General features: G+C 42.0%; 1 protein-coding gene across 1 annotated transcript in view; it reads right to left on the reverse strand.

The window, feature by feature from the left end:
• GPM6B (glycoprotein M6B) overlaps positions 1-22,890 on the reverse strand; it is a 144,725-nt gene extending 121,835 nt beyond the window's left edge. Inside the window, exon 1 of the mRNA XM_061627151.1 lies at positions 22,424-22,890. Coding sequence (XP_061483135.1) covers positions 22,424-22,427 — 4 coding nt within the window. The 5' untranslated portion in view covers positions 22,428-22,890. The remainder of the gene's footprint in view (positions 1-22,423) is intronic.
• Positions 22,891-23,996: the final 1,106 nt, after the last annotated feature.

The raw sequence follows: 23,996 nt of genomic DNA on the forward strand, positions 1-23,996 counted from the left end.
GTTTTGGAAACATTTTACAAATATCCTTTTTGGCGTCTTTGGGGTTTCTCCCCCCCCTTTTCCCCCTTCTCCTGATGCATCAGACACCATCCACTTTCGCTGCACTTTTTCCTTCCCAGTGACAACTCATAAAATGTGTCAGATGATGTCACCACATTCAGCATTTCCTGACTCCTGCAAGCGGCAACTAACGAACAAGAGCAGGGAAAAAGAAATGTTGAACATGATGTTGTCGTATCACCCGTTTCTTCTATAGATGATACTGGGGAGTCTCTGGTTAGCAGCACGCATATGTTTTCCATAAATTCTAGTTGGGCCCTATGACCATGTATCTCACAGAAATGTCTTTCCACGTAGGAGCTCCCCTTATACTGAGTCAGGCCATTTGCCCATCTAGCTCAGTATTGTCTACACCAACTGGCAATTCTCCAAGGTTTCAGACAGGATATTCCCAACCCAACCTGGAGGCACCACGGATTGAACCTGGGACCTTCTGCACACAAAGCGGATGCTCTACCACTGAGCTACCATCCTTCCCTTGATACCCCAGGTTATGTGTTTGTATTGAGGCGAGTGTAGGCAGATGGGAAGGCTCAATCAGCTCAACCTTTATTACAGCTGATTATGCAAGGAGCAGCCACTTCTTGGAGGTGACAAGTCAAAATTCCTGCAGTCCTCCCTTTCTCACACTCCTACCCGCTTACTTTAGAGTGAGGTCAGGGATTTTGTGAATCTTCCAGCTTCAGAAAACGCAGTCACTTAGATAGGAATTGAATACAATTCGTGTACACTTCTGCAAATGTTAATAAGATTTTAAATACCTAAGGCAGGTACCAATTGGGACTCATTACAGAATTGTAGGTGGGGATACATGGTGATATTTAGAACTCAGAAGTGGCAATCAGTGCAAGACAGAAATGGAGCATGCAATGATAGAGCCAACAGAGGGTGTCTGAAACAAACCATGGCTTACCACAAGCATGTTGGGGCACACTGCTCAAATCATGCCCATCACACTCCTCCTCTTGCCAAGTGAGGAGGAAACAAACCGCAGCACTGGCTTAGCACTGTGAACTAGCACTGATGGTTTGTTTCTCTCCAAAAAAGCACTGGGACAATGTATTGTGTTTCACCATATTTAAAAAGGAAGGTAACTGCAAATCTGGCTACCAAACATCTATTTCAGATTATTTTATAATTCCTTATATGTTCAGAGAGAAGAGAAACTGAATTGGAATTTGAGCATCCCAGCCTGGAATGGGAACCTTATAGTGTTGTTCTGACTTGCAGACTGGAAGAAAGTTTTCAAGAGTGAAGAAAGCACACCTTTTTCAACCTCCCTAAAGCAGGGATCGGAAACCCCCGGCCTTCCCATCAGCCAGCAACATCTGGAAGGCCACAGGTTCTCCATCCCTGCATTAAAACAATGTCTAAAGTGGGAGGGGGAAAGTAGGATTGTCAGGGCAGACTCAGTCATGTTCACCAGAATGGAAGTGGGATAGTTAAAGGTCCATGTGAAAAGCAATGGGATGACACACACCCCTTCGAGTACTATTCCCAGATAATATAAAATATTTAAAAATGCAACCTCTGCTAATTTATTTTTATCCCTGCACCTGGAAGTTATACACTGAAGGGGGAGGGGAGAGAAAGACAACTAGCATGGACAATCCATGGAACAGACTTCCACAAGTGAAACCAGATCCAGGCAGGAAGCTGCCATGTTGGGAACAGCAAGAACACCCCACACCCAGAATGGACTGCATTGTGTGCGGTGAATCTGCCAAACAGATGGCTGCTCAGTAACATGATGGCAGAGCTTGGAAAAGTTACTTTTTTGAACTACAACTCCCATCAGCCCAATCCAGTGCCCATGCTGGCTGGGGCTGATGGGAGTTGTAGTTTAAAAAAGTAACTTTTCCAAGCTCTGCATGATGGTACTATTTATTTATTTTATTTTATTTTATTACATTTTTAAACCGCCCTATAGCAACAAGCTCTCAGGGTGGTGTACAAAAGATAAATCCAAGTATCCTTCTCTCATGTTCAATAGGTTATCGTGATAGAAAGTGGCACTTTACTGTTTGATAGGGCACCTCCTCGCTGCATGGAAGGGTCTCTGGATCAGAACTGATCTCTTTGCAATACGGTGAAACATTTAATTTTCCATTCACACATTTGTGTCCAAATAGATATTGGCTCCTTCACTTTGAAAGCCTCTTCCACCCCTCAGTCCCAGCCCTCACTCACCCTCCCAGCAGCATCTCACTTTTTTCTGTAGCAGCAGGAAGAAGGGAAGTGACTCTGCTGAGTTATTTTGCCCCCCTTGTTTCTCCAGCTCAGCTGCTCTTCCTTATAATTGGAAGTGGAGCAGGAAAAAGCAGCCAAGCCAAAGAAAAGGAGGAAGGAAAAGTGCTTGATGGCAGCAATCCAGAGATGATTACAAATATGAGAAGTATTACCAAGTTTTACTACATTTCTCAGGGGGATGAAGACAGACTCGCATTTTGGGCCTGATTTTAAATCTCCCTAGGGCTCAGAGGTCTCCAGAAGTCTCAGCCTTGATTCTTACAGGAAATATTAGCTGAATATTAGTTGAATGTCAACTTCATCTAGTGCCTTTAAACTAAAATATTTTAAGATGCAGGAGGGAACTCAACCGAAGACAAGAATTTATTTACAAATAATTGATGTTATGGTAAAGCCCACATCCTACGTCCTTGGGGTAAACAGTTATTAAGTGTGGGAGATGTTTTCTTGCTGGCTTCCCTAAAGATAGTATAGAGCACACATCCGTAAATGTAAACAGCTGTAAATGTAAACATTGCTTCTTTATATACAGAGCCAACATCATCATACTTTCGCATCTTTCAATAAAAAAAACAGCAGAAAGCTTGGGCTACCACCAGAGAATTGTATTTCAGTATATTAGAAGGAAATGCACTAGCAAATCTTACAACTGAGTTCCTATTTCAGATTTAATTTTAAGAGAATTTCTTGTAAATTCAGAGGGAACAGAAACTGGATAGCAACTCCGTTTCATCTACTTGTTTAAATTCCATCTCTTACAGATTTGGAACTTATGCCAATGTCAACTTCTTAACTACTATGAAAACAAACAACGCTGATAAAAAGCAAACAAGACATATGTTCTACTAGCTGGAACATAGATGGATTTCCCTACACTGCTAAAACAGTGAGCGGGCTATTCAGTTGGAAGTACTATACAACACTGCTGGGAGAGCAGCCTAGAAACCAATCCGCCCTGGAAAGCAAATATATGTTTGGATTGAACACAGTGATAATGCTTCCAAATAGGCTCCACAAATACGTCTGTCTAGTTTCAACCTCAAAATAAAAAAGTACGAGAAGCTCCTCCATTTTCTGTGCTCATTTGAAACTTCCCAGACTTCTTTCCTTGTCCGAAATTCTCTCTACACACAGTATGGGGGGGGGCTCACAAGGGAATGATTGTGGCTCAGAGGAGAAGGTTTTGGCTCAATGGTAAAGCATAGGCTTTGCATGCAGAAGGGCCTAGGTTCAATCCTCGGCATCTTCAGCTAGAGCTGGGAGAAACTCCTACCTGAAATCCTCGAGATCCACCAACTGTTAGTGTAGACAATACTCAGTAGATACATTAATGGTCTGACTTGGGATAAGGCAACTTCCTACTTTCCTAAATCATATGCTTGTCAGTCCCACCAATAGGCTCTTATGCAGCTGTAACTATGGATGGGGTGAGAATTCAAGTAGGGATTCTCAAACGTGTGGGCAGAACTGAGGTGGGCATAAGCAACTCCCAGCAGACTCCATACCTCAGTTGCATTTCCAGGCCCCTGCTAGCTGCCAGCCAGTTTCCACCCCAAGCCCCCAAAATACTCCTGTGTAGGGGAAGTGGGATGGGCAGCAGTTAGTGGAGGGTTGCGGCAGACCACTCATCCAACATAAAATGATGCACAGAGCATCTGTTTCCACTGAGGAATCCAAGTTTCACAATTCCCTGGCAGGAAAATATATTCTGTGCATCATTTCTGGCCAGGCCATATGCTGTGACTCTCCATTCTTCTATAGGATCCTTTGCTGGCTGCTATCCTTTTCCCCAAGGAGATGTGTGGGGTTTGGGGCCCCGGGGAAAGAGACAAAAACTGACAAGCTTGTATGCCCTTCAAGAGTTAAGTCAAATACTTGGAAGAACCTGCAGGATTTTCTGACAGTTCAACTTTAACGCTTGAGAGGGGGTGGCTGAAACACTTTTTGAGTCTAGTCTCCCTTCTCTTGCTATAATTCTTCATTCTGTCTTTTCTTCTATCTCTGTTTCCATCCACCCCTGTAGCTCTAACAGCCTGCTTCATTATCAACAGCTCAAGTGCAATATTGGCAAGCTTGAAGTACTCATCATTTTCCCCAAACCACGCTGTCCTCAATTATTCTCCACAGCCATCCATTCTGTAGTTTGAGGACATAAAGAAATGTCTTTGATTCCATCCTTTTCTTTACTCCCAATACTCTTCAAAAGAATTGAGGACTAGTTTTAATTATGAGAGGAGCCGCTCTTGAAGTAAGAAAGGGACTGGCTGGTTAAAGAATGACTGAACAGCTATAGAGCAACAGCTTGATGGCCAGAACATCCGATAGCAATGTTGTGATAGGTGTTGAGCAGGTACAATGAAGCTTGTATGCCCAATAAACAGATACCTGGTTCATCTAAAAGGCTCACTATGGCAGGGTGGAAAGGGAGAGACACCCATTACAAGTAAGCCACAGGGTTTTTGTTTGTTTTCACATTGGGCAGTTTTTCCCTAAGGAAGCAATAGCCATTATAAACACTCAGAGTAGACCCATTGAAATTAATAAACCTAAGTTGTTAATAGACACAATTAGCTTAAGTTCAATAGATCTACTCTGAGTAGGACTAGCACTAAAAACCATCCATTGTGAAAAGCCAATTTTTCATGGTACAAACTCATACCACACGTTCTGAAGGAAAACTCACATCCAATGCTTATTTATTTATTACCTGCCCTTCCCAGAACAGGTTACAACCATTTAAAACACATTAAAATGTTGCAAAAGGCTGAAGGTGAGCCACCAGCTGGAATGGGAAGAGTTCAAGGAGTGGAAGAACCAACAGTTGCTGATATTTCAGCAGAGCCAGTGGGGAGCCCCTGTGGCCCCATTGCTCCCCACGCTGTATGCTGACGGAAAGGCTGCTGCTAGATCACTGAGGTGAGTTAGGTGCTCTCTATACATTACATGGAATGCATAGAAACCATTTTCCTGTAGATTCAACCCACAGTTCTACAATAATATTTTAAAGGCCAGCAACTACAACAACCTCTTGCATATTTCTTCAGGAACCAGAAAGAGAAAAATGTATGGTGGGAAAATGATATGGTAGAATCAGAGTGGAGATGAAGACCTGAAGTAATTGGACCACTAGGAGATTTTCCAAGTACTTCCACATATAGTTAGATTTTCATAATTAAGATTGTTGCAATAGCCATGACTGTGTTGTGTCTGTTCACATGCCTCTTTTGGGGCCACATCTGCTCTTAGGCATTTCCACAGGTCAGTGCTAAAACAATGGCAGCATTTGCTCATAATAGTAAGCCAAAGACCTTGTGCACTGGCTAAACGCTGGGGCATGCAGCCTGATCCCTCCAGTGTTACACCTCCCTTGCAGGATTGAGTAAAAAAACCAGGAAGTGGATAGTTTAGTGTTACATTCAAACCCAGGATCGTGGTTTGTTTCTCCCTAACAAGTTGGGATTGCTAGCCTGCTTTAAATCATGGTTTGTTGTTAGTTTATGGATCCTAACTTGTTAGTTTTCAGGCATAACTCTTAAACTATCCTCTTCCAGGTTTGCTTACTCGTGCTAACTGAAAGTGATTGAGCTACATGCACCAGCACACAGCTCATGCACTCACTGTATGGTTTATTAAGCCAAGGTTGCTGGCTTAATAAGCATCACTAGAAGCACATACAGAAGCAAGAGTGAGCTGGCTCCACCCTCAATTCACCTGGCAACAATTGCACCATGAAATACAGTTTCCAGGGCCACCTGAACACAGTTAAAACAGTGCCAGTTTAACACCAGTTAAAACAAGGCTGTGTGTCTCGCTATCAACCACATGAAGCAGATGCCCAAGAGTTATGCCCAAATGTGCAAGGACCTCATTATCTGGTATTTCAGAAGAAATGTTAGAAAGAAGCCTTGCACTAGCCAGTTAGTATTTTCAGCAAATGTGAGCTAGTTTATATGAGCAACAGGGAGCATATCCAGACTGTTCTGAGAAACAATCATACTTTCCTTCGTGCTCTTTCAATGACCATGTTTGGACTATCATAGTACAGCTTAAGCTGAAATACAATCAAGTCTTTGGGCCCCACTCAAAACTTCTTTGGTCCTCCCTTCGTGTGAGTGAGCAAACAAACAGGAGGTCTTCCATTAACTATAAACTAGTGAACTATAGTCAACAGCTTCAGAACAAGCCAGAATATTAAACCATGGTTTGAAGTTGGCTTGTTCCAAAGCTGTTAACCATAGTTTATTGGGTCAGACAAAACTCTAATTAAAGGAAGATTTCATGATTGATTGGTTTGCCCACGCACATGAGGGGGTTGCATGTACAGCCAAAAGGTTTGTTCCTCTGTCAGCTTATTAAGCCAAGATATGACCATCCAAACTCTCCTATTCTCCCTTAAAATGGCACAATTAAACACTGTCTTCTCTCAGCACTTTATGGAAGGGACATCAGCTGTGTTTCAATCCCCCAAAGAGGAAATCTGAATCTCACATTCTGTAACACTGCATTTGAAATGGACAGCTGCATTAGTACATTTTTAAAATGAAATGCATTTGACACACATAGAAACTAGTCTGTTCTTGAATTCTTAATTCAAGATGCCCATAATGTGCAGATTAATACTTTCTTACTGCTGTGTATATTTTCATTGCCCAATGCTGCTAAAAGAACAGATCCTTTTGTCATATATCTCACAGAAATAAACCAAATTTTTATCCCACTTGATTGCAATAAAACCTCCAAGAGGTTTATCAAAAAACCACATTAAAATTATAAATAAAAGATAGTTAAAAAACAGGGAATTAAAAAGATTCAAAAGATAATTAAGCAGGCATTGAAAAAATTACAGTAAAGGTGTCTACCTGACATGCCACACTAAAGGAACAAGTTCTTTCAAGTGCAGAATGAGGATTATATGGCACCTGTAACAGGGCCAGTTCCACAGATCAAAGTGGTCAAGTGGGCATATATGGGGTAAGGTATCCCACAAGGAAACAGTTCCCAATCTGTTAAGGGCTTTAGATACTAATAGTATCACCTTGAGCTTGGCCCAGTAACAAATCAGCAGCTGTTCAGATCTTTGATAAGAGGTGCTACATGCTGACAGAGTCTCACTCCTGTGAGCAATCTGGCTGCAGCATTGTGCACTAACTGCAGTTTCCAGATCAAGTACAAGGAAAGCCCCACATAGAGTGCACTGCAGCAATCCAGTCCTGAAGTCACCAATGCCTGAACTACTGTGGTCAAGCTCTCCCGCTCCAGGAACAGTCACAGCTGTCATACCAGGCACAGCTGGTAAAAGGCACTTCTAGTCACTGAGGCTACCTGGACCACCACTGAAAAAGCTGGATCCAGAAGCTGCTGCCTCTCAAACTGGGTACAATTTACCAATTTCTCAGACACAGGAACCACTCACCCACAGTGCCTTCATCTCTCCAGGACTCACTCAGCTTATTTTCCCTCATCCATCTTACCATTGCATCCAGGCACCAGTCTAGGGCCCTCACTATCTTTCCTCATTCCGATGTTATGAAGAAATAGAACTGAGCGTCATCAGTGTACTGATGACACCTTGATCCAAAACTCCGAATGGCTGCTCCCAACGGCTTAAAAGAGATATTAAATAGCACTGGGGATAAAATAGTGCCCCACAGCACCCCCTAGTGTAATTGCCAGGGGGCTGAAAAGCACTCTCCCAATGCTACTCTCTGGATTTGGTCCCATAGATAGAACCAGAACCACTATAACACAGAGTCCCCAATTCCCATTCTACTGGAAGGTGCCAGCTACAGCCTTTTTAAAAGTTGTTTTGCTTGTTTGCTCACTCTCCTTATCCTTCTCTCTGTAAAGCCAACCAAAGCTGTCTCTGTCCCACGGCCAGGCCTGAACCCAGATTGGAATGAATCTAAATAATCCGTGTCATCCAAGAGCCTAACCAGAGCTTCCATCAGCAGCTGCTCCCGCCAAACAATATTTATATTTAAATCATTAAATGGTCACAAATGTAAGAGTCAAGATGTCCATGGCTTGGGAAAATCTAAGTTCAAATCCCTTGCATCATGAAGCTTAACGGGTGAACTGGGGCCAATCACAAGCTTTTAGCCCAGTCTCCTTCACAAGAGTGTTATGAGGTTAAAAGAAGAGCAACCCCCCATGCATGTATGCTGCTGTAAGCTGTTTGGAGGAACGGTGGGCGTAAATGTGAGAAATACATAATGGATATGCAGATGTGGCTATGATTATTGTATCTGTTTGCAAGAACTAGCAATCATATAGGGTAGGAATCATGCTATGTTTCATAGCAAGTAACTCTCTGAAGACTAAAGACAGATTACTTTTTTAAAAATAAAATTTAGATATGGATCCATGCACAACTCATTCCTCTTCACTGGCAACTTGTCAAATTAGGCGGATGTTAATAGGTGTCAAACATCATGGGGAAATAAGCTTTAATTTCCACAAATCAGCATTTTAGACAACATTTACAATTTTTTACAAAGGGAAAAATTAAGTAGTTGTTTTTTCACTTTATAAACATCAGCTGGCTGATATCGAAGTCCAACAAAAATCACTAGCAAGAATATGTATAAACCTGTCCCTTTCCCCGCCTCATAATACACTCTTTCCCTCAACATATTCTCCAATATCCACAAGAACTCCACTGACATTTGTGCTGGGGCTTTTTACCCCAAAAAGCTGGACCACAAAGCTAATCCCAATATAGCAGCAGGCTGGCACATGCATCTTTCATCTGACCTGCACAAAAAAATACATGCATAATAGAGATGGGCGTGCCACAATTTTCATTCCATTTTGCTAGCTTGCCTTCATAAACAAGCAAACTTTTAATTTAAAGAAGACAATGTCAAGGAGAGGGAGACCATCCTGGAAAGTGCCGGCTATAGGCTTTTAAAAAGTTGTTTTGCTTATTTATATTGTGGATTCTTCCAGTGGTGCATAGTTGTGGATAGTCATTCCGCTGAGTTCAGCTTGGTGCTGAGACACATTTATATTTGGAAATGCATTCAGATTTGTGTTCTGTACCAGCTGCACCAATTGCTGGTAAAGTTACATCTGCAGGCAGGCACACATAGACCAATTCAAAGTCTATGTGAGGTCCAATTCAAAGTGCTGATTTTGACTTTTAAAAGCCTTGCACCAGGTTATCTGAAGGTCTGCCTAAACACAGTCAAACATGTCCAGGCATTCCGATCTGCTTCAGAGGCCCTGCAACCCAGAGGCCTACATGAAACCCTCATATGGGCTTTAAAACTTCATCTTTTTCTGATGGTCTTCTCTTAAGTTCATTTACTATTGCTGGTCTGAAATTATTAAGCTGTTTTCAAAATGTTTCAGTGATGTGACTTATTGTTTAAAGATTAAGCTGCTGTTTTCACTAGGTGATTAAAATGATCCGGGTATGTGAACTTTTATGGTGCTGTTCTAGAATTCTGAATTATCAATACAAATGTATTGTTCTAATGTGTTTCATTACGCCCCCAAACTGGCTACTAAAGCTATTTCTGTCTTACTGTATGCAGATGATGCCGTGCTCCTTTCTCAAACAAGAGACTGTTGGGGGCATTTTCTCACAGCTGCCAAAAAGAACACTTAGTGGTTAACTATACCGAAACTAAGGTTATGGTATTTTCTAAATGTCATAGGCCCTGTAGATGGTTTTTGGACAAGCAGTCAATCGAACAAATCAGAGTTTTTAAATATTTGGGTGTAGTCTTCCAATCAACAGGAGCATGGCTAGCCCAACAAAAATATGCAGCCGAGAAAGCCCTACAGAGTTGCAAACTCTTAATGAGTTTTGTTTTTTTTTTACACAAAAGGTGGCAACTTTGCACTTCCAGCTCTTGAGGTCTTTAAGGCCAAACCTTTAGCACAATTACTGTACGGGATTCAAATTTGGGCCGACACTCAGCTAAGACCACTGGAAGTGGTTCAGTCCAAATTCCTTAGACAAATGTTTTCTGTTCCATGCTGTGCTCCTAACACTTTATTGCTAACGGAAGCTGGTCTTCCCTCTATTACTTTGCAGGCCTGGCTGAGGACAGTCAATTACTGATTGCAGCTAAATTTATCTCTTACTGGTCTGACCTCTCGAGTCCTGTCTGACTCTCATGAGAGTAGCTGGATGAAGGCTGTCATGTTAAGGCTTTGCTCCTATGGTTTATCTCCACACCAATTATTAACCCTAGGGGCTAGTAAAGCAAGAGCTTTAATTAAACAGCGCCTTTACGACGTCAAACAGCAAAGCAATTTGGCTGCAGTAAGAAAACTCTGCCCGTGGTACAACAGCTTCCCATCCAGTTATCTTAACACCGCCGCTCCTTACCTACAAAATCTAACAATCCCTAAGTATAGAAGAGCTTTTACAAGAGCAAGACTGAACATACTACCATCAGCTGTCTTAGAAGGGCGTTTCAAAATAATTCTATTGCAAAATCGTTTATGCCCTTGTGGAGATGGCAATGTTGAATCAGTAGCTCATGTACTGCTATTCTGCTCTTTTTATAGAGATTTGAGGAATGAGCTAATTATCCCATTGTTGTCATCTTTTCCAGGGCATCCAACCAACTTTTATGTGGTTTTTCTTCTTGAAGATCAAGAACGGAGGGTTACAGAAATGGATGCAAAATTTTTAGCAGGTGCCATCAGAATAAGATCTACAATGGTTCCTTGAGTTCTATCCCGATATAATTCTTTTTTATTGCTAGCTTTACTTATCCATCTCTCTTATGTGGGACTGTGGATACACTAGTTCTACTGATTGGTATCTTATAGAAATGTTAGAATCTTAGCAGGAAATCTGATTAAGTTGTATATTTGCTCTCTATTGTTTTTACTGAATACATATTAATTGCAATGGCTTGTAGCTAATGCAAATAAAGCATTTCAGATGTCAAGCAATTTGACAATAAAATTTGAGTTGGCAGAATGTGTTTTATTACTATGTAAGCTGCCTTGTGTGAGCTATGCCCTAAAGACAGGTATATAAATATAAATTAAACATATGAAACTTGGAAGAGGATGTCACAAATATGCAGACCCTTTTGCCTTGGCAGCATACAGCAGACCCAAGTAGTGGAACTATATGCTCAGTGGCAAACACAGAATTTCTAACCTAGTGTTTTTATCAGTATGCAAATGGAAACAAGGGAAGTACTTTCAGGGGAGATGCAATTGGAAGAAACAAGATGCTCAGCCCTTTTCTTGCCTGCCACCACTTTTTGTCTGCAGTCCCCTCCCTTTGCTGCTTTCCCCCTTTTGATGTACAGACAGTAGAATCCCCAGCTGGGGAAAAGCCAGCCTTGGAGAATTTCAGAGGGTCTCCTTCTCTACCTATTTCACCCCTCAGATCTCCTCACTGCTTAGTACATGTGTGGCAAGCATAGGGTTGGGAATTGCCAAGTGAAGTTCATCTGTACAGATAAAGAAAAGGCCATTTGTTTTAATAAAGCACTATATTTCTTATATTGAATTTTATGTTTTTCACCTTTTTAACTAAAGGCAGAATGTATTAATATTCAGTTCCATGGATGAATAGATCACCTCTAAAAATGATGTGCTGAGGAAGCCATGTCCCTTTTTTGGGCAAGGTCTTGGAACGGGTGGTCGCCGGCCAGCTCCAGGCGCTTTTGGATGAAACCGATTATCTGGATCCGTTTCAATCCGGTTTTAGGCCCGGTTTTGGCACCAAAACAGCCTTGGTCGCCCTGTATGATGACCTTTGTCGGGAGAGGGACAGGGGGAGTGTGACTGTTGATTCTCCTTGATCTCTCAGCGGCGTTTGATACCATCGACCATGGTATCCTTCTGGGGAGGCTCACGGAGTTGGGAGTTGGGGGCACTGCTTGGCAGTGGCTCCGCTCCTACTTAGCGGATCGTCGCCAGAAGGTAGTGCTTGGGGAACACTGCTCGACACCCTGGACTCTCCATTGTGGAGTCCCTCAGGGGTCGGTCTTGTCCCCCATGCTTTTTTAACATCTACATGCAGCCTCTGGGTGCGGTCATCAGGAGTTTTGGTGTGCGTTGCCATCAGTACGCTGATGACACACAACTCTACTTCTCCTTTTCACCTTCTTCAGGTGAGGCTGTTGATGTGCTGAACCGTTGCCTGACTGCGATAATGGACTGGATGAGAGCTAATAAACTGAAACTCAATCCAGACAAGACTGAGACACTGTTGGTGAGCTCTTTACCTGCCCAGATGGTGGATGTTCAGCCTGTTCTAGATGGGGTTACACTCCCCTTGAAGGAACAGGTTCGTAGTTTGGAGGTCCTTTTTGACCCTTCCTTGTCGCTTGAGGCTCAAGTGGCCTCGGTGGCGCAGAATTCGTTTTACCATCTTCGCTTAGTAGCCCAACTACGCTCCTATCTGGACAGTGACGATCTCGCCTCTGTTGTTCAAGCTCTGGTAACTTCTAGATTGGACTACTGTAATGTGCTCTACGTAGGGCTGCCCTTGAAGACCGTTCGGAAACTTCAGCTAGTGCAAAATGTGACAGCCAGGTTGTTGACGGGGACCCATTGGTCCGCGCATATAACACCTGTCCTGGCCCGTTTGCACTGGCTACCTATTTGTTTCCGAGCCAGATTCAAGGTGCTGGTTTTGACCTATAAAGCCTTACACGGTGTGGGACCGCAATATCTGATGGAACGCCTCTCCCGCTATGAACCTACCAGTTCACTTCGTTCAATATCTAAGGTCCTCCTCCGGGTACCAACCCATCAGGATGCCCGGAGGATTGTTATTAGATCTAGGGCCTTTTCTGTGGTGGCCCCCGAACTATGGAACAGCTTACCTGAGGAGATACGCCTGGCGCCTACGGTACTTTCTTTTAGGCGCCAGGTTAAGACCTGGTTATACTCCCAGGCATTTTAACGTTCATGTTTTATATTTAATGTTTTTAATCTACTTTGTTGTGATTTTGTATGTTTTATTGTAACTTTGTATTTTAACTCTGCTGTTCACCGCCCAGAGAGCTATTCGCTATGGGCGGTCTATAAAATAAATAAATCTCAATGAATAAAAGAGGACTTTAATCTCATGAAGGTCACACTTTGAAAATCAGTACTTTCCATCCCTGGTATTAATTTCTTATCTTTCACACTTGCATGGTGATTCAAGTCTGCATAAATATGATAAAGAACAGATATATATTTATCTTTATTTGGAGATATTTTTACATTTCCTTGTCTGTCTGTAGAGTAACTCCAATATGCATTCCATTAGCTCTTGACTAAAAACCACTGCCTGGAAGGTCTAGGCTACAGACAATCTGATTGCCAATGTGACTATACACTATACTCTGCATTAAGTTAAGCAGTGGAGGTAGCACTCAGTTTTCATGCTAGATCCTCATTATAATCTTCACAGGTACAACATACCTTACCATCTGTCCTCTTAAATTCTGCCTTGTTGGAGTAGTAAAATAAGGATACACAACACTCTTTCTTCAGTCTTGTTCTGTATCAGGTTGATATCAGGGTCCGACAACCTTTTTGGATCAGTGGACAAATTTGGAATTTTGGGAGTGGGCCATGGGCACAATCACAAAATGGCTGCCATGGGGTTGCGGCATAACACATAATGGCTGCCACATTATTAATGGGAAAAAGACACCTACATTAGCCACCATGACACTCATTCACAGAAATAAGCTCTTTGCACCACTCCTCTGCTCAGAACAGGAGGGTAGATGTCCAATCCTAGCATCCAATGTAGGCATGTTTAATGTAGAGAAGGCAGACTTAGGAGTTGAGCAGGAAGAACAAACAATGTCTCATGTTGTTTTGAGGGGATATTTGCTGAGACATTTCATGGCACCATAGGAGATACTTGCAGGTACACTGGCACTCACAGGCACAATGGTGGCAACCCTATATCTACATTATTCCCCAGAATCTACCAAAGTAAATTTGATCCCAAAATTGATCCCAGCCACAGGCAGGGAGCTCCTTGGAAGACCCATCCTAGTCCAGCATAGATCAAATTTGATTTCAGCATTCCACAAGATAGGGACAATAACCTAGTCTGTAGGTGCTCATGTAACAGTGCTGCCTTGATATGTAAAGTTAGAAATCTGCATGAACAGAACTCAGTGGAATTTAGGCTCAGTTAAAGAACTTTACAAAACAAAGTGTAGAGTTCTTCAGTACTTCAAAGAAATGTCATCAGCATGATCCACCATGGTCTTCTCAGTAAGTAAGGAAGCAACAGAACAAAACAGAGTTCAACATGCAATGATATATACTACTATTAAAACAATCTGAAGTATCAAGTTCTGTCATCCAACTTGAACAAAGAACTTATTCAAGAAATAGCTGATCAAAGAAAGTTCAGGATCTCTCATAATAGTTTGAACTCTACAGCCCAGCATGTTTTCATCCTTAACTTTAAAAGGGTATCATGATTCACTACATTGTAAGAATAGGCAATCAGTTGTATGATAATTCACACAGAGAAACAGCGATGTTCATTTTTTAAGCTAGGTTTGGTTTCCTTATTTTATAATTCAAATGAGATTTGAAGGACCAAACAAAAAGGCAATAAAACTTCAAGATCACTGGATTTTTATTGCTTTACTATTTTTGGCAAGGGTAGACAGTGATTAATATTTTTAAGTTGATCAGAAAAAAAACTCATATGACAAGAAAGGATTCAAGAGCAGAATGGAGCAAAGAATCCCACAATTGAAATGTAGCCAATGATAATGACCAATACTAATCAGATTTGACCATTACTGTGTCTCACAAAGGGTTTTTAATCCTGCCTGGACAAAATGTACAGTTGAATAGGAAGAAAGAGGGCTGCTTTTCTTTCAGGATTTGCCTCCAGCTGTTCAGAAGAAGAAAGCACAGTTTAAACACAAACACATTTGTCTTTCTTTTCCCAGTCCAAATTGTACATAGGAGCCTTTTCTCAGACAGTGAAAAGTATGATGTGCATGGCGTTAGTTACTAACAACTTTTAGTTACAACTAAAACTTTTAGTTACAACTTTTCAGCAGTACTGGTGTGGCAAAAAGTCTATATACTTGATTCTTTTGAAGTTATCTTTTGAAATGGTAGCTTTAAAGAGTGTTTGTCATCTTCCCCCTTTCTTTAAAAAAAAAGGCATTAGTTTTCCCAGAAAAGAAAGTGATGCAGAGAGCTGGTGTTTGTATAATCAACTTTTCTTTGGTAATCTCTCGCTATGTCCTTTAAAGGGGGGGGGGACTGGCCTGCTCATTTCCTCTTCTCTTATGAAAACCCCAGTGTTCTGCTGGTTCAAAACCCATTCAGCTTAGTAGGTTTCATGCCAAGGAATCTGGCTACAAGATTGTTTCTCATGCATGTAACAGGGTTTAGTTTGAAAGAGGAGGTGGGGGAAGGAAAGTTAGAAACACATGGATAGTTAACAAGCAGCCAGTTCCAACTATTCCTCTGGCACAAGATCTTCCTAAGCTTGCTTTAGAGGGAGGAGATGTGTTGTGCAATCATCGGTCATTAAAAGGCATTTGCATGCACATAGGAGGCATGCCAATATATATTGGCACCCACAGAGTATATACATGTCCTCTCTAAAATTCTCAGAGTCCCTTCTGCTTTTAACATGACAGGGAACAACTATGGTATAAGATTGGCTCTGAGGTCTGGATGTTGGTTCAGCAGCACTCCAGGGAACCCTGCTGGGCAATACAACAACTTGAGAAGAGTTACCTGCCCTTGATGCACAGGCTACTATTGCCTCAAAAGGGTATGGTAGCTTGTCTGATCTATTATTCAAACAAACAACCATGAGACTTGGAAAATAATCCGATGTAGTCAACTTTATAAGCTGGTTACAAAATTTCATTTCCAAATCTATCAGTTGGTAAACCAGGTGTCCACTCAGTTACCAAAAGCACGAAGACAGTCTTGGGTGCTGAAGCTCCCGCTGGGATGCCTAGTTTCATCTAAGGTGTCTTAGGAGTGTCTTCACAACTCAATCTGCATTCTGAGGACCAGAATAAAGTGTTTAAAGATGGACGGAGTTCAGAGTCTTTTATACTATTGTATTTTCTGAACTGGTAACACCAAGGGTCCAAGCTAACACTTAACGTAACTGGGCAATTTTTTTTAGTTTGTTTATCCCTTGATAAGGCTATCTGATCAAAACTTGTTTAGTTTAACATTAAGTATATGCAACAATTTTGCTAGCTAACCATCAGCATTACAAAATAAGCATCTTATCTAATTCCCATCCCCCACTTTCATGATCTCATTTAGTAAAATCTATCAAACTCCCTTTATAACTGCAGGACACATCAATAACCCAGGTAGTTAAGAATACTGGATACAGTGCGAGTTCTATACTTTAGTTGTTGGGTGACGTATATAGTCACCTGCAGGAGGACTGTTAGTTTCCCCCCTGTGTTCAACCAGAAGTGGGGCATTTCGTGTCGCCAGTCCTATGCTATGAAACCCTTTTCCAGCAGAGATTCAGCAAGCACCCTTGCTTTTGACTATCAGGAGTCTCTTGAAGACCATTTTGTATGCCAACAGGCCTTTGCAGCTGTTTAAATTGATTAGCTGGTCACTTCAATAATTATTTGCATTGTTTTTAATGGTGTTTTATGTTTTATAGTTGTATGTCACCATGGTATTCTATGATATGGCAGTGTAAAAACACTGTTAAATAAATAAATAAATGTTCTGATCACCACTGACAGTTTCAGGCTGGATGCAACATTAGCAAATATTTTATTGTGTCGTTAGTTCTAAAACAACCACATTCTTCTCTTCTCAGATCAGGACTGTTAGATTAACAGCCCCGGCCAGAGCAACTCATTTCTGAATGTTTCCCATCCTGTGCTGGACAAAGGTCCACTTGCTTACCATCTTCACATTCTTGCTATTGCAAGCAAGACTCCAGTGTTATCTCTGTCCCAAATGGTGCTTATCTGACTTAAAACTGTCAAAGCAGCAGTTAAGCGTCTGGGCCAAAAAATGTATTCAGTAACTAAATGGTACACTTGCTAGAACTGTAATGTAAGGGGTTTGTTTATTTTTTAAAAAAAAACCTTTGCAATTATCACTTTAAAATAATAAAAACTTAGAGGTTTTAAAAAGTAACATTAATTTCAAGAAATATTCACAAGATCAAAAGGAGACATGATACAAGATGTGTCACATGAAGTTTGCGTCTTACACACACACACGCGCGCAAACACACACACACACACACACACACACACACACACACGTACACATTAACAGCCACCAGGGGGAGGCTCCAGCTTTCATCAGGAGCACAGAACGCAAGAGGGGGTTAACCCTTTCCTCCCTGCTGCTATCCCAACAAAAACTGCCTACTTTCCCCACCCTCAAGCAGGTCCGGTTAGTATTGGGAAGAAGTTCCAATAGTGCCTATGGGCACAACCCCCTCAGCTAATAGAATTGTATGGTGGGGAAAAGTTTTTTGTTAGGACAGTGGTTGGGGTCCTTCCTACATGCCATGGTCGCATCAAAATTCCCACGTGACCCCTTAGCAGAAGCTATTAACTATTTTAAAAAAAGATGCAACTTCATGACACGCTTAGCATCACATCTAGATTGGCTTTGCCAACAACAGAGAAGAAATAATAAATAAGCCTCAAAAGCTAAAATATTTAATTGGAGGTTGAGCTCTTTGAAGACCTCACTTCACAGGTGTGATATACATATTTTTGGAAGAATGATTTTGTTAGCCCTTTGCAGCAGGGATGAGAAATCTCTGGCCCACATGCCAAACTTGGCCTGCAAGGCCATTGTTTGGGAAGCCACACCGACACACTCTACACCTGGCATCATATATGATATCAAGTGTGCGGCAGGCAAGAGTGGGGCTTCAAAGGAACAATAGAAAATGAGCGTCCAATTGTTCCTTTGCTGGGGCAAGGCGTGCACCCACCAGAAGGTTCAAAGGGACAGTGTGTCACTGCTTGAAAGTGATCACAAACATACCCCTCACACTGCTCTTTAAATCTCCACTTTTCAGAAGCTTAAAGGGCAGTGTGGGGATGTTTGCAAAGGGCTGTTTGAAGGGCTACACTGTGCTTCAAAGTTCTGACAACTGGAGCTTCAAGGAGCAGCCCTACCCACTTGTTAAAGTTGGCCCGCCAGGGCTGAAGAGATTAAGATTTGACCTGCCAGCCAGAAAAAGTTCACCACCTCTGCTTTACAGAGCAATCCATACCCCTGATCCACCGTGATGGAGTTCGGATGGACCAGAGGTGTCCCTCTGTGCAACCCTACCCAGCTCTGCCAGCAGAAGAAAGCCAGGGAGGAGCACCCCCATTACACCCACCCAAACACTGGAGGTGCAGAAGCCATCACCTTGTGGCATCCCCACCAGTAGTAGCCAGTGGAAATCCCTGAAATCATGCAGGGAGGGGCCAGCACAGGATCTGCTGGATCCTGTGCAGAGTTTGCTGCTATCATGTGATGGCAATGGTCCTGGTCCAGGCCACTTCACTGCATCAGCCTGAGAGCTGAGATGGTACAGCAAATGGGCATTTTTGTCTCTTCCTGCCCACCCCGCCCCCTTCAGCTTCTGCACAAGCACTGCGGCTTGGGATGCAGTGCTGGCTGTGACACTCCATCGCTACTAGACAGGAATTAGGATTGTAACTTTAGACAGATTTATTTGATTAGTTAATTTTTCTTTAAAATGTTCTCTTTCACATATTGTCAAAAAGAACTTTCTTCTCCCAAATATACAGTACAGCTTTGAGATACTCTGAATTTTAAATAATTTGGGGTTATCAATTTTATATTGTTATTCAACTTAACTCTGTAAACATTGCATTTTATGGCTTTCCAAGTTCTTCTCTTCTTTCTCAAATTTATAACAAAATATTTAAAAACCATTTTTACTCAAAGTAATATTAAGTAATTATTAACTGAAAACAAAAAAATGTCTAAGCTTCAGCATCAGAAGAAACTACAGGAGAAATCAAGAAACATTTCACAACTCTCTTTAACCCCGCCTTATCATCCTGATTGTACTCTATGGTTCTTTTTTCTCTTCCTACATTTTAATCAATATTCTTCAATACTGCTCTAGTCCCATGATTTAATTTAGTTAGTCAATAAACATTTAAAGTTACATATAAAGTTTTACAGCATTCATGAATCTTAACAGAACAATGGTCTACCAAATTCCATAACAATTCATCAGTTTCAAGTTGTGCATAAAAGCTATTAAGCAGATATCACAGGATCTAATAAAATCATTCTGGCGCCTTTACAGTTTGGCTACCATTTCAATTGCCAATATTTCAATCTTAAGACTAATGGATACATATCATTGGCCAGGTAGCACTTGCTTAGCAGACCTCCTCTGCTCTGTTACTATAATACATTATTACTACATTATATTTTGTTTAGCTTTTTAAACAACACAACCCTATGCACAGCCATAACTGAGCTCAATGAGACTTGCTTCCAGGTTTTTGCATGGTGGCCCATTTCTGCTCTATAGCTGCAAAGAGGCAAGCAATACACATTACTGACAGCAAGCTGTGATAAATGAACAAAAATAGTTTTAAAACTGTTTGGCATGCTAGAAAAAGTTAATAGGAATGTGTTATAGCATTTTGGAATTGCAAAATGAATAGCATGAACCCACATACGCAAGCAAACCCAGTGAGGGAGAGCTCTGTGTGAAAGTAAGCTCCTGTGCACCCAACCAATATATCCAATATCTGGATACACACACGTATCAGCACCCACAGTGCTCATCTAGGTCTCTCTGAACTGGCTAGATATTACTTTTTATACAGGTGGAAATGCACATCTTTCATTCAGAAGCACTAGACGTGTATAATAAAGCAGGATCATGGCCAACACATGCCCATTAATACAAATGGCACTTTTGTATCAACTTCACTGGAATGGAGATTGAATCCATCATAGTTTGGGAATGTCAGCTAATTTGACACTGTACATCCGTTTTGACTTTGGCCAACCAAGACCATATAGATATATAATTTAAATTAAAACCAGATGCCACAACAAATCTCTGGATGTGTACACTAACACAGAGATATGAACTGATAAACAGCAGTCTTGTCCTAATAAAGCTTATTGACAAAGTGCAAAATTGAACAATTTCACCTTCTCTTTAACCTATGTTATGTGTCAGCATTTTATGAAGCTGTCTTTTATTTAAACCTCTGCTCTACTCAGGAGCTAATAGAATTAATTTTAACCTTGAGAACTGGTTTATTGTAAGCAAACTATACAATAGCTAGTCAGACATCCATCTCTATGCTGAATCCCAGTTATTCTGAGACCCAATATATATTGAACATACTAAAGTTTATAATGCCAAAATACATTTGAAGGAATAAGCTAATATTCTTTGAGCAGCCAATGTTAAAAACTCTCAATTAAAAAAATTTTTACACTCCTCCAGAAATTCCTTTTACAATACCTATGAAATTTTGGTCATAATAATACACAGTGAATATACTGCACCATAAATTATGGAAAGGTGTACAAACTTCCTTTCCTATCACTCAGTCACAGCAAATCAGAGTTATGTCTGATCTACCATTTCTATGCTTAATCTTGCTGACTAGTAGCAGCTGACTTTCTCTACCTCCCCCAAGAAATAAAGGACCCCCACTGAAGAAGTCCTTTCAGCAATTAATACAAGTCAGTCACCACATCTTCCATATGCTATGTACTATTTGACGACCACATATACCAAAACAGAGTCTCAAGAGTACATTAGCCATTTATGCTGACTGTACAAGTATTAAATGCCTAGGTGAATCACAAAGAACTTATACCATGTCTAATTCTCACAATTACCTCAAAAAAAATCTCTCTGATGTTTGTAAAAAGCATTCTACAGCTGGAATGCATTAGTAAAATCTTTGTTACAGTATATTCTTTTAACCATCAAGACTGATCTCCAATGCACTGTTATTTCAATAACTCAAAAGCTTTTAAGTAGTTAAATATTGTTTGAAAAATATGTAAAGTAAACGTTAAGGTAAGGGGGGGTTCTCATTTGCACAAAGAACAGAAATATTTATCACAAAGACACTCACTAGGTCCATGTCTTTCTGAGTAGATCAATTTACTGTGTTTAACGAAGCAGGCTTTAAAGTCATACAAGCCTAGCCTAAACGAATATGCAAGTCCAGCCAGATGACTTATAGCCAAGTCTGAATTCTTGGTTGGGTTTAGTGGACAAAATTATTTTGGAAAGCAAGAATGGTATCAGAAAGTTCAATATGATGAAGCAGTATACTTATGCATTTCCCCTAACCATCCCTTTCCAAAATCCAGTTCCAACCAACCACAGACACTTTAAATCTGATTTATTACAATTTTAAGAAAGGTACCATGTGTGCAATGCACATGGCAGTAAAGACTACTGCAGGAGGTTCAAATTTAAGTACCAAAACAAAATACGTATCTTAAGCTTGTTCTCCCAAAGACCTTTGTGTCTGACTCTGGTCAGAAGCTTTAAACATGGGACAAAATTTCACTACAAGGTGATCTGCAGCAAGCAGGCCTGTAACCATGCTTTGTCTACTGTAAAGTTAAAGTGAGGGTAGCTTTCCTGACAATTAAGCGCTCTCTCCCTCCCCGTATTTTGTAGCTTCTTTAATTTCCCCCTTCCTGTCCCACTTGGATACCTCAGAAAGCTCCCCCTTAGGCACCCCCCTCAGCATCCCGAAGACCCAAGGCTACCGGGGCTTAATTTCACCTGGTCAACTAACTCTCAACCTCTTCCCAATACTCAGCACCCCTCCCTCCCAAAACAGCAGCGCACATAAGAACAGGGCACGTTCGATCATACGCAGAGCGCTTCTCTCATCCCAGCCAGCATCTGCAATCAGAGGAAAGGAAGCTTCTCAAGTCAGAGGATGCGATGCAAGGAGACTTCAGCTTTCAGCGGGCTCGCTTTCTGTCTGTTAGAACAACTACACAAAACGCAAAGTTTGGGTCCTGCTTAGGGCTTGCTTGTTCTTTTATCCCTGAGATTTCTGGAGAGGGCAAAATAAAGAGCACGGATGGGCAGTCGCAACACGAAAGTCATTTTAAGGCAATGCTGGTAAAGCAGCCGCAACCCTTCTCTTACCCATGGCTCTTGTAGGCGTGCAAGTGGTTCAGCTAGCGACGACGATTTCCCCACTTGCCCTTCAAGGGTGGCTTTCCCGGGCTTGCAGCAAGGCGTTCTCTCTCGACAGGCGCCTCCGCTCAGCTGGCCCGGTCCCTCCCTCCGTCCCTTGGTCCGCTTTCGCGGCTCCTCCGGGCGTGCTACAACCAAGGAGGCGGCGCTTGCGCTGAGCCACCACAGAGAGGCAGCCGGGGGTCGGTAGAGAGAGGAAGCTGGAGCTCTCCCTAGAGGCGCTGGGATGGCGACGGAGTGGCAGCTCTTCCCTTATTACGCTTGTGTAAGGGGACAAGGTAGCGTGGGGAAACCTCACTTGCCTGGAGCTTCCAGTGCAGAGTGTGGCTCTGTACGCCTTGCAGCCAACTGGCCCTTGTGGGGAAGAGTATCTCCTGCCTAAATCTATTCTACCTCAAAGGAGTTAGTAATGTTTGTGTGTGCCTTTAAGATAGGAAGCCCCTTTATACTGAGCCACGCCATTGGTCCATTTATCGTCGACCGGCAGCGGCTTCCCAGGTGTTTCAGGCAAGGGACGTTAAGCAGCCCTCCCTGGAGATGCCAGGGATTGAACCTTGGGCCTTCTCAGACAAAGCAGATACTCTGCCCCTGAGCTACAGCACTCCCCTAAGCAGAAATTCCTAAGGAGGGAAAGAAAAGCCCTGCTGGGTGAGACCAAAGGTCTATCAAGCCCATATTGTGAGATATTGTGACAGATGGTGTAAAATCCTATGCATGTTTGCTTGAGTCAGAAGTAAATTCTACCTTGTTTATTGGGGCTTGCTCCCAGGTAAGGGTGCATATAATATATGTGTGTAGACACATCATGGATGCCCTGTGTACATTCAGTTGAGAGAAAGCCCCAATAAATTCAGTGGGAATCGTTCCACTGCCAGCCACGATATGTAAAAATGGGTCTTCCCTGTTGAGAGGCAGGATATCTCCAGTTATCAAACATGACGACAAACATCAGAGGATGGCTATCTAACTCACCACAGGGATTTCTGTCTGAGAGCTGTTGGTTTGCTGAAACCTTTGGTATGATCCTGCAAGGCAATTCTTATTCCCCACTTCCTGTAACAAAGATGGGGAATCTGTGGCAGTGCAGTTATTGCTAGCCTACAGCTCTCATCATCCCTGACCATTGGCCTTGCTGGCTTGACCTGAGTTGAAGTGGAGCTACACCTGGAGGGCCACAGGTTCTCCACCCATGCCCTAAAGCAGCGTTTCCCAACTAGTGGGCCATCAGATGTTGTTGGACCACAATCCCTATCTTTCCTGACCATCGGCAATGCTGGCTGAGGCTGATGGGAGTCTGGTGGCCCACTAGTTGGGAAAGGCTGCCCTAAAGTATCCTTGACAACCATCTGTCTAACATGTCAGCAACAACCTTCAAAGATGAAGATTGCACCACCCCTTGGCAGCATTGTACATCTAGGTTTGTCCTAGTAATTGTCCTAAGCCTGCCTTCCTGTAATCTAAGCTACTAGCAGCAGTTCAAATACTAGTTGACGTATAATTTGCTATGGGTTGTGAAGAGCAT

This window comes from Rhineura floridana, chromosome 5 (genome assembly GCF_030035675.1).
Source record: "Rhineura floridana isolate rRhiFlo1 chromosome 5, rRhiFlo1.hap2, whole genome shotgun sequence".
Lineage (NCBI taxonomy): Eukaryota > Metazoa > Chordata > Lepidosauria > Squamata > Rhineuridae > Rhineura > Rhineura floridana.